This window comes from Panthera leo, chromosome B2, assembly GCF_018350215.1.
Source record: "Panthera leo isolate Ple1 chromosome B2, P.leo_Ple1_pat1.1, whole genome shotgun sequence".
Classification (NCBI taxonomy): Eukaryota; Metazoa; Chordata; class Mammalia; order Carnivora; family Felidae; genus Panthera; species Panthera leo.
The window spans coordinates 67,377,283-67,389,263 of NC_056683.1; the positions used below are offsets into that span (position 1 = coordinate 67,377,283).

At 38.6% G+C, this 11,981-nt stretch overlaps 1 protein-coding gene and 1 pseudogene across 1 annotated transcript; one reads left to right on the top strand and one right to left on the bottom strand.

The window, feature by feature from the left end:
- LOC122220705 overlaps positions 1-2,015 on the top strand; it is an 18,614-nt pseudogene extending 16,599 nt beyond the window's left edge.
- Positions 2,016-5,484: 3,469 nt separating this feature from the next.
- Positions 5,485-11,756, bottom strand: LOC122220098 (cytochrome c oxidase subunit 7A2, mitochondrial). Its single transcript, XM_042939184.1, has 4 exons — positions 11,648-11,756; positions 10,098-10,187; positions 7,003-7,087; positions 5,485-5,686 (listed from the first exon to the last, which is right to left on the bottom strand). Exons 1-4 carry the CDS (start codon positions 11,663-11,665, stop codon positions 5,628-5,630), a joined length of 252 nt encoding a protein of 83 aa, XP_042795118.1. The 5' UTR covers positions 11,666-11,756; the 3' UTR covers positions 5,485-5,627.
- Positions 11,757-11,981: the final 225 nt, after the last annotated feature.

Sequence of the window (11,981 nt, forward strand, 5' to 3'; positions counted from 1 at the left end):
GATGGATAGATGAGGAAGGACACAGTCTGATAAAGATCCTCCTCCTCTGTCCATAATCTGACCACTTCTGATTACCTGTATGACTAACACCTACTCATTGTCTCCAATATTTCCCTCCTGGGTGATTACAGTGGGCTTCTTAATGGATCAGTCTACTTCTACCCCTGGGCCCTACTTCAACACAACAGTCAAGCTAATCCCTTTTACAATACATGTACATCTGTATTCTATAAAAACAAAACAAAACAAAACAAAACAGGGGCACCTGGGTTGCTCAGTCAGTGGGCAACTGACTCTTGATTTTGGCTCAGGTCATGATCTTAGAGTCCTCAGATCAGGCTCCACGCTGAGCATGGAGCCTGCTTGGAATTATCTCTCTTCTCTCTTTGTCCCCTCCCGTCAAATAAACAAATAAATAAACTTAAAAAAAAAACACACACACACAAAACAAAACCTGCAGTGGTTTCCCACATCCCTCAGAGTAAAAGTCAAAGTCCTTATAACAGCCTACAAGTCCCTTCTTAGTGTGGTCTGTCCTTACCTCTCTGACTTCCCCTTCACTCTTAGTGATAACTGCTATTGCCTTCCTGTTCCTTGAACATGCCAGGCACTTTAGGGCATTTGCTCTAGACTGTTCCCTCTTCCTATAATGCCTTTTCCTCATATATCTAAGTGACTAACTCCTTCACCTTCTAGTCTCTATTTAAATATGACCTTCCCATTGAAGTCTATCCTCACACCTTATTTTCTGCTGCAACCAATCACCCCAACCTCATGCCAGCTCTCCCTGTTGGTCTTGTTTTCCATAGAACTTGCTGCCTTCTAACATATTATACAATTTATTTTTATATTTTATTAACTGTCTTCCCTGCTACCTCTCACTATAATGTAAACTCAGTTCATCCATGATTCCCAGGTACATACAACGGTGTCTGGCACATAGTAGGCACTCAATATCTGTTAAGTTGAATTATTAGTCTCAGTGCATACAAGTCCTGATGAACAGATTACAAGATGTTGCTCTCTGGGTGGCTGCATCCAGGACCCAGGAGGAGGGAGTCCAAGTTAGATGCCTGGAGAATTGCCAGCTTTGGGGAATTTGTGCAAAACTCTCAAACAGCAGGAATGGGTCTGCAAACTCTGAACCAAACTGCCTATAGCAGCAGCATCATTCTTGTATTCTCCGCATCTACTTGCATTTGTGTTCCCTAAGGAAATCTTTTTGAAACATTCCTGTCTGCTGTAAGACACCATTTATGGCCACCATTTATTAATCCTCTAAGTACTGTTCAGGGTAAATGGTAGAGTTTACCACTGGATGGTTCCAGTGGTTCCATTGGATGACACAGTAGGTGGGAAAGTCAGGGAACCCTGCTTTGGTTGGCTCCTGGCTGCGAAACCTACGTGAACTAATGTAAGCAAAACGGGAAAAGATATTTGCCAATGGAAGCCTAAGTACAGGCACCGATGTGCCTCACATCAGAAATTAGAGCCACGAACGGAAGGTTCCTACAGTGTTGACTTTGTTCTTTTAAAAAAACAAGCTAGAAGCGCGTCCCCGCCACTCCGAGTAGAGTCCCGGCGGGAGCCTCGGACCGGACCGCAAGGCCCTGTTGCCGGAACAGCCGCCCGCCTACCACCTGGAGGCCCGCCCGGGGGACTTCGCCCGCACAGCCACAGGACCGTCGCCGCCGCGCCCCCGCCGCCGCCCTACACCCACCCGGTCACAAGGATACCTACCCCGCCGTCCCAGAGTCTACGTTTCTATCCACCGTCGAAATGTCACCAGGTACCCTGCCCATTCCATTGTCGTTGGAGGCCGCCCCAGTCTGCAGAGTCGGGTTTGGGAGGACTTCTTCACCTTCCTGGGCATCTTCCTGGGCATCATTTTGTTCCCATTTGGGTTCATCTGCTGTTCTGCCTCCAGGAAGCAAAGATACCCCAAAGGCGGAGCAAGCCTTACTTTAAAGGGAACGATACACCGGACTTTCCTACATCCTGACATCTTTTCTTAATGTAAATGTGTACAACAGCTTTGTTTGATTAAACTTTCAGGATTGTTTTCTAAAGTGAGGTGGGATAGATCTGGCTAGTGTGAGCTGAGGTTCGTGAGCACAGGAGTCATAGCCGTGGACACGCAGCAACACTGCTCCCAGGGTAAATGACAACCCAATAAAACACTGCTTTTATTTTTTGCAGTGTTCAATTTGAGAAAGGTGAGAAATAACGTTTTAAATAAACGAGATTCATACCATTGTGAAACACACACACACACACACACACACACACACACACACAAAACCACACCCTGGGGAAAGACTCTTAGCTGCTGACTTAATACCTGGTCTCCTCTCCTTACTATATAGAACTCCAATTTTACTTGGCCATCTGCCCAGCTAAGACATTTCTTGGCCTCTTTGAATCCAGGCATGAACATGGGACAAAGTTCTGGCCAAAGACATCTAAGCTGAGGTCTTTGGAGCTTCTAAAGCTCTTTAAAGAGTGCTCACTTATTTGGCATGTTCTCTTTCACCAATCTTTCTTCCTGCGGAAAACAAAGAAAATGGCTGGAGCTTCAGGAGTCACCTTACAAGAAAGAAAACCACACACTGAGGAGAGCTGAATGACAGCTACACTTAGGATGTGGGTGAAATTGTGAGCCTGCCCTACCAGCCCTGACCAGCTCATAGACCCTGCTTTGTGTCAAGTTGATATGGATATGAGATGAAAAGATACATTTCCTTTTCTCAGAGAGCCAACAAGAGAAGCAGCTAACATTGCACACTTGGTATGTACCAGAAACCATTCTTTGTGCTTTACATGCATTAGAATAACTATGTGCATTAAGTATTTATACAGATGAGGATATACATCTAGCAAGGTTAGCTATTCATGGTAATCCAAGACTTGAAGCTGGATCTTCTATCATGTGTGTGATTAACTACAATGCTCTACTGGTTTCCAGTCTTATCAATTATAATTCAAATTTGAACTCAAATTCAAAGGGTAAAAGTCTTGATGAAGAGGAGTACAGGGAACATAGGGGACAGAGGGGAGAATGTCAAAGTTTCCAGCAGAATCTTGGGCACTTAACAGGGTGTCAAAAATGAGTATGCATGGGACACCTGGGTGGCTTAGCTGGTTGAATGTCCAACTTGGGCTCAGGTCATGATCTCACGGTTTGTGAGTTGCAGCCCCACATTGCCTTCTCTGCTGTCGGCACGGAGCTCATTTTGGATCCTTTGTCCCCTCTCTCAAAAATAGTTTTTAAAAATGAGTATGCATTCACCAAGAAGCAGAGCAATATGAGATGTGATGAGAGTTCTTAGTTTGGATCTCAAATACGAAGACAGATGCTAAATAGGTAGATTTTCAATTATAGCAATCAATGTGAAACGGACAACAGACCTAGAGGCTGTACTGATCACTCTTCCAAGAAACTTGACTGTACAGGTGAAATGGAAATAGGGTATTCATATTTGTAAAGTATTCATATATACACTGCTATTAACAGTGTATTGAAGCTATCCCAGTCAACATTTAATCAAACATGGAAGATAAAGTATACTGGAAAGACCATGAACTTTAAGAATCAGGTAAAACTGGATTTGAAACCTTGTGCTGTCATTTATTTGTAGCTTTGTGTAAATTGCATGCCTTCTGTGAGCTTGTTTCATCTGTAAATAAAATTCAACTTCATATAGAACAGCTACAGACTACAAATGTGATTTTGAGCATTAATACGAATTATAACAAAATTTCACTTAAATATATCTCAAATGGTCTTTATTAATGGAATAACATCATGGAATTTCTATTTAGTAACGGATACTAATCTCAAAGAGATACTGTATGGTAAAGATTAAAAAGGAGATTGGAATGAAGGTTGTTTTGTTTCCTGATGGCCACATTTCAACACTTCTAATGGACTCTGTTCCATGGGACTTTTGGATGGGTCTTGCAATCTACCAGTAACTGTTAACAGCTCTCTCACTAAATTCTTAAGTATAGCAGTATAGCAGACATTTTCACTAAATTCTGTCCAGCAACCTCTATTCTGGGATCTTGCCCCTCGACCCCTCCCCATCTCCACTGCTAGCTACAATGCAGATTTTTAAAGTGAAGGGCAAATATTTAAACTTAGCATCAATTTAAAGAATTTTTCAAGTATCTTAAGCATTCAACCTTTTACTTTATCCCATCTTGCCATGGTAACATAGCCCAAACATAACATTTTCACATGGAAACTGTTTTATAAATTGTATTATGTCAGAAATAGTAAAGCACCTCTCAATATTGAGATGAAGGCGATCAGAGGATATCAGGCTGTTTTTTCTTTTTACTACAAAACAGTATCTTTCATATCATGTCATAAAAGCATTTCAAATCACTTTATGAAATTTGTAATGAAAGTTAAATTCTCCTCTGTAAAATGCTGACAGATATAGCTTGTTTCAAAATATCAGTGATTGCTTTTTAGCTCCAAATCATCAAATTGGACCAAACTCCAGCCCAACTTGACTTTCTCAACATTTAGAAATGTCTGGTATTTATTCCACTCCCTTCCAAAGCAGTATTCCCTGCTGTTATTAGTAATAAGATGCTGTCAGAAGTTGGGAAGATCCCTGTATTTAGTGGCAGGTTAGATGTGGCTACCAAGATCCTTTCAAACCTTCAAGATTCAAGGCTGAGACCTCTTTCATTAGGTACCTTTTGAGATAGATTTATACTTTAAGCCTCAATGTTTCCACATGAAGACTTCGATTGGCTATTTCAGATTTGACTCATTTTTTCTACATACACTTTTCTCAATTTTATGCAAAAATTGAAGTTTATAAAACCATTACTCATGGATTTCCCCTAGACTGAATTACACCTAGACTAGTGTTACAAATGTACACCTAGTAGAGGTAACAAAGTATGACTCCTTAAGTTCCCCTAGAAGATAGCTTTTAGAAATGAATTAAGTGTTTTAAGGGAAGTTACACTTTATGTTATGGATTATAGTAACATAATAGAAGCCCACTGTTAGTGTAAAAGAACAAGTCGTAAATTATTTTATAGTTTCTCTACTGAAGCCTAACTCTAAGCTGTGGAATAAATCCGATATTTGGACATATGCTAACATAGCTGAGAGAAAAAAAGAAACTCAAACCCCAGGAACCAAAAAATGACCTGTGTCCACTAACCCCAAGTTCTAGCATATCCTAAGATACAGTACAGCAGGGAGGGGAGGGATTCGAAGGAATATGCTTTCAAGTGTTACATTCATTCACAGCTGAAAACCATCCACGGTGTAATTCTGAGCTGTTCTATTACATAATTTATTTATAAAAATAAAATTTCACCAGTATCACAATGGTATTTTATACAACCCTAGTGACTAAAGAACCATTTTTTTGCTCCCTACCTAAGAGTTACAAGGCTGATCAAAAACTGAAATTATTGGTATAATGTATCCAAAAGTGATAAAATAAGACAAAGCATGGTAAAGACTGCTTTATTGGTGGCAGTTAGTAGAAGTCAATAAATATTGTTCCCCGAAGAACTCAGTTAGGTATCAATTATTGGTCCAGAGAGAGCTGAATGAAACTGAACCAACTGCCTGCTGAGATGATAAACTGAAGTCAGTCTTGCTTCTTGGGAAATGAAGCCATAGCTAGCTGATATATGGCATATGCTGTTCCTGAAAAAGAAACAAAAAAAGAACTTACAAGAAATTCTGACATTTACATGTATAGACATAATATTCCAGCTAAAAGTTAACAGTAAGGGAAGTTTGGCATTAAGACTACTTTCATGGAAACACAGAAAAGTATTTTGATAGGTGCTGGTAAAATTTAAAATAACTTCAAAGGAAATTATTAGATACAGCACAATAATTTATTTGTCAAATTGACAACATGTAAAAAGTTTTTAAATAAGAGTAAGAACATATATAAAAGTTATTTGCATACTAAACTAAGATGGCCTGAAAAAATGCTAAGAATGATTCAAAAACCAAAAAAAGAGGTCAAGATATACAAGCACTCCCTAAAGTATATTATAAATATTAAACCAAGAAGAATGATACATCATTTTTAAATTATCAAATTTGATGTAAGAACAGCCAATAAGTGAATATTTTTAAAAACTAATTACCAGAATATCTAAGAAATAGTCACACTGACCAAAAGAATTTAGGACTCTAAAGGTCACTATCTGATTGTTGTCTTCATTCATAAATGCCTCTTCACTGTACTCAACCCAAGGCAAAGAAAGCACGTTGGTATCAGCCCGGGGACTTTGTAATTAGGGTTGAAATTCCAGCTTTTCCACAGAGGCAATACTACCTTGGATAATTAACATAATTTCTTCATCTTTAAAATGAGGACACATTACAGACTTAATAAAAAAGGTTACAGAAATCCATTTATGGGCACTTTTATCAATAAGATGAGCACACAGTAATCAAATAGTTCCCTTCCTCCCCCAGAGAGCAATCATTTAAAATCTTAACTCTGCTCCTAGCCTACCAATTTGTAATATTCCACTGCTAATACTGAACAATGGACCTGCCTAATCCACAGAAAAAACTATCAAAGCATTTTGTGTACAGTAATAGGTACTGTTCTTTCCATAGAGGTTTTGTTTCTGTCATAAACATGTATGTTCAGAGTTTAGATGTAAAGTGTGTTTTTATTATGTATCACAGTAAAAATGTTTAAAAAGCCCCTGTTATAGGAGATGGTGTAGAGAGAGATGTGTAAGGCCACCAGTAGCACACTCTGAAAGCCACCTCTATCATAAATACTCCTATCAAACTTTATTGGTTTAATTTTTTAAGACATTAAAATGCTCTTCTACAATATGTATCAATCATCCTCTTAAGTCCTTATGCAGTAAGATCTCAGATGCTGGAGACAGTCTTTCTAGTTAAAATACTGACATAGTAAAAGGAATGAAGTTGTTAGTAATCCTTATTGTTACCTATCTGTAAGTCAAGCATTCCAAATATCTTACCACCAACTGTAAGCATCATAGTGGCTCTATACAGGAGCGCATCAGCTATTCCACCCTTTAGATGCACTGGAATTCCATTATCCTCCTAGATTAAAAAAATAATAATAATATATGCATCATTTGTTTTCAACTAAGTTCAAAAGACTAATCCATTCATATAAAATTAAGCACCTCCTCAAACCCCTGGAATTAAAATATGTCAATATCAAAATTAAAAGACTACAATTTTCCTGACTCTGTACCTACCACCACTAAAGTATTAAAATAAGAACTCCTAAAAATCAACATTCTTTCTCTCACATTTAATGAGATCCAGTAAAGATTTGCCTTCCAAGGAATATATAAATATTAAAGCTGTGAAAATATACTGATTGAGTTCATCAGCTGAATTATTAAAAAGATCAGGAATCCTCACACTTTTTTATTTCTTTATTTTGAGAGAAATAGAGAGCAAGCAGGAGAGGAGCAGAGACAGGGAGAGATAGAATCCCATGTAGGCTCTGCGCTATCAGGGCAGAGGTGGAGCTCGAACTCACAAATTTTAAGATCATGACCTGAGCCCAAGATCAAGAGTAGGACCCTTAACCAACTGAGCCACCCCGGCACTCCTCTCCTCACACTTTAATCATAAGGTAGATTTGGTTCAACTTACGATTTCTCAACTTCACAAGTGTGTGAAAGCAATACACGTTCAGGAGAAACTGTACTTTAAATTCTGAATTTTCATCTTTTGCCAGGCTAGCAACATGCGGTACGATCCTCTCATGATGCTGGGCAGTGGCAGCCAGCCACAACTCCCAGTCAGCCACACGATCACCAAATTTAACAACCAATGTACTTATCACCATTCTGTACCCATAAAACCATTCACTTCACTTTCAGTGCAGTATTCAAGAAATTACATGAGATATTCAACACTTTTATTATAAAATAGGCTTTGTGTTAGATGATTTTGCCCAGTTCATGTATGTGTTCTAAGCATGTTTAAGGTAGGTTAGGCTAAGCTATATCTGGTAGGTTAAGCATATGAAATGGATTTTCAATTGAACATATTTTCAACTTATGATGGGTTACTATTTTATGACCTAACTCCATCATAAGTCAAGGAAGATCTGTATAGGATACAAAATTTTATTTGGGAAAAAACAGGTATTACCACAGTAAAACAAAAAAAGCACTAATAATGTAACTACTTATAAAGGTAAACAACTCTGTCCCACCATCTTTCCTCATGAGAAAACCATTATTAACAGCATAGCTCATATTCTTAAATATTTTTTAATGCTTACGTTGTCTTACCTTCTAATTTACACACACACTTGTTTAATATACCAAATGAGATTACACTATATAAGGGTATGCTATATTCTATTTTTCACTTAATGCTGTCTTAAAAACTTTTGTTACTCCCTTTAAAACTACCTTATCCCTTTTAATGGCTACATAGAATGCCACTCTGCAAAAATATCAGAACTGAATAAGCCAGTCCTCTATTAATGGGTATTTAGGTTGTTGGAGTTTTAGTGGTATTAAAATCCTATGACAAATAACCTCTATCCTTTTCTTTATATATTTAAGCTACTGTGTCTGCAGAAAAGATTTTTAAAAGTGGTAGTCCCCAGGGGCACCTGGCTGACTCAATCAGTGAAGTATGCAACTCAATCTCAGGGTTGTGACTTCAAACCCCACGTTGGGCATGGAGCCTACCTTTAAAAAAAAAAAAAAAGTGGAAGTCCCTGATAACAGGGTATCTGGTTTATTTTTAATAATACTCTCAAACACTCTTTATAACTTTTATACCAATTATACTACTAACTATTATGTATGAAAGTACTGTGTACGAATATAACTATCTCCCATACGTGGCTTACATAGCCTATTTTAAATCCTTCTATAATTCTAACAATTAAATAGGGGGAAAAACTTGTAATTTGTCATTTTAATTTGCATTTCTTACTGATCTGTAGGAACTTTTTTTTTTTAATTTATTTTTTGAGACAGACCGAGCATGAGTGGGGGAGGGGCAGAGAGAGAGTCACAAAATCTGAAGCAGGATCCAGGCTCTGAGCTGTCAGCACAGAGCCCAACATGGCCCTCGAACCCACAAACCGCGAGATCATGACCTGAGCCGAAGTCAGAACCTTAATGGACTGAGCCACCCAAGACACCCCTGTAGGACCGCTTTTTATACTAGGGATGTTAATCTTTTGTTATATTTTAAAATTTGCTCTCAATTTGTCACTTGAACTCATAAATGCAATTTTTGTCCTTTACAGCTTCTAGGCTTTGTAAAGACTTCCTTAGGAAGACTTCCCCACCCCTAAGATATAAAAAATACTCTCCTATGGTGACTATAACTAATAGCACTGTATTGTACACTTGAAATTTGCTAAGAAAGTAGATCTTAAGTACTCTCACCAAACACACAAAAAGATCAAGTATTTGAGGTAATGGATGTGTTAATTAACTTACTTACAGTAATTATTCATAGACACATTGAACATCACACTGTATGCACCTTTTTAAAAATAAAACCCATCAGGTACAACCTAAATATATACAATTTTTATTTGTCAATTGTACCTCACTAAAACTGGAAAAATATATTTCATTTTAATATTTTTGGCAGAAGAAGCATTTATATCTGCAATTTACCTTTTAATACACAATATAGAGGGACAGAACTTTACTTTCTTTAAAATAGTCAATTTTTCTAATGCCAATTTATCGTATCCTTTCCACACTAAAATGAAATAGCACCTTTAACATATATTAAATTTCTACATACATATTTGTTCTGTTTCTGGGCCCTTTCTATGGTCTATTTGTCTATTCTTATGAAACTACCCATAGAGTGCCAACCCAATGTAACTTCTCCAAACAAAGTGTCTTTGACCTACACCTTTTCCCTCTCATTTCTTCTACTTCCCCAAAGTCCTCCTGGATATAGGCCCAACTAACTATCAATAGGCGGTTTATTATTTTGCTAATACAACAAGATGAGTAACAACCAAACATCTCCAGATTTACTTCCTATCTCCAACTTTTGGTAATTATTATTACAAGTAACAACCTCCTATAAAATATTTCAGTACCTGAAATAGCTTTTGCTTCTCTGGAACCTTATTTTCCAACTGCCTACGTGAAGCAGTACTTATGGTCCTCTGGGCAATCTGACGAAGAGCCTGAAATAAAAAAATCCATATATACTGAGCAGATTTAGGTCTTAAAGAAACTTTCAAAACCAACTATTTTCAACTTCTACTATTACAGAAGAGGGAAACTGACAGTTAAAAACATACCCGATTTGTCAGTAACAGAGTCCTAACTAAACCAACAGCCAAGTTTTCCAACTTGTTGTCCATCCACTACTCTTTTTTTTTAAGTTTATTTGGGGGGGGGGGGCGGGGGGAATATCCCAAGCAGGTTCCGAGCTGTCAGTGCAGAGCCTGATGCAGGGCTCAATCTCATAATCTCATGAACTGTGAAATCATGACCTGAGCAGAAATCAAGAGTTGGACGCTTAACCTAAGTGATTGAGCCACCCAGGTGAACCCATCTACTACTCTTTACATTAAAATTCTACAGTCTCCAAAGACCACATTCAAGTAGCAATTCATACAGATTCTGAGAAAAAAAAAAAAAAATATCTTTACCTGAATTGAACTAGTAGTATCATATAATCCTTGAGTAAAACATACTGACATACAGATATTATGAGAATAAAGAATGGTTACAAAATACACTAAAAGTTCCAATGTTTTCATTTATAACTTTACCATATTATTAAAAGATCTATTCGACACTAAAATAAACTGACATGATTCCTACTTAATCAAAATGCTTTCCCCATTGCATTTTTCCTATAAAATAGGGAATAATTAATGGGGTACAATTCTTTTTAAAAAGTGAGTTGCATTATATATCCAGTTGAATTAAATAACGAAACAAATATGCACTCCACATTCCAAAACAAACCATATGTTGAGAGCTAAGTAAAACCTTATTGAATAATTACAAAAGAGAATGGTCACTGTTACATTTTCCTTCTCTTTTTCGAAATTTTGGGAAATTATTTCACATGCTCAAAGCCGATGGATGGGTGAAGGACACTGCAGGACCGCCTGATTGAAGCAACACTACACTTTCAACCATGACGGCTCCTGAAGTCCCAACAGAAACTGAATGACTTGCTTTTTAAACCGCATCCTGATGCTCACAAAGCTCAGAAACGTTGAAACTTTAGGCCTTTCAACGTACCAGTGAACATATTTCTATCTGAAGCTTCCGGGTATCAGAAACGTCCCACCTGGATCTTGAGTTTACTCATATCAAAATTAGCGACTTCATCAATAACCCACAGGGTTAGAGGTGACCATTAAGAAACCAAGGCTGTCTAACCCACCATCCTCTGGTCATTTCCCCAGCCTCTTCATTCCCTGTATCTACTCAGCACAGCCGGGAACAAGAGGAATAGTTAGAAGGGAAAGTAACGTCAGGCGAAAAGGACACGGACCAAGGTGACCTCAGAAGCCGCCTTCTCCCACCCTCCTTCCCTCTCAGGAGAGGTTTTTCAGTCATCCCTTAGCCTCCGCTCCCAACCTTCCCGCCCCACATCAAGAATGCAAGCCGAGAAGCTCCTTACCAGCAGATTCCGCAGCATCTTGGCTCGGCTACTACCCACCAACCGCAACAACCGAACACCAGGAACGAGAACGGCAACACCGGAACCGGAACTGCCTTCTGGCCTTGCGCAAGCGTCAGGGAACTTAATACTTCGGACGGAGGAGGGGCTTGAGCCTCTAACCATAGAGAGCGAAAGACAAGCGAGAGCGGCCGTACGGCTGTGGCCGCTCTAGCCGACCGGCCGTTTCCGTTCCTTGCTCTTGTTCCTAAGCTGGCCGATGCTATTCAGGGGGCTGGCTCCTGGAGCTAAGGCTTGGAGAAGTAAACAACTTTTGAGACCGGAGAGGCAAGGA

Excerpts from the sequence above, each read along its gene's own strand:
- LOC122220098 (XM_042939184.1), bottom strand. Across the intron at positions 7,088-10,097 it reads AGAAGCAAAAGCTATTTCAG|GAGGATAATGGAATTCCAGT; the intron begins GTACTGAAATAT and ends TTTTTAATCTAG. Across the intron at positions 5,687-7,002 it reads TATGATGCTTACAGTTGGTG|GAACAGCATATGCCATATAT; the intron begins GTAAGATATTTG and ends TTTCTTTTTCAG.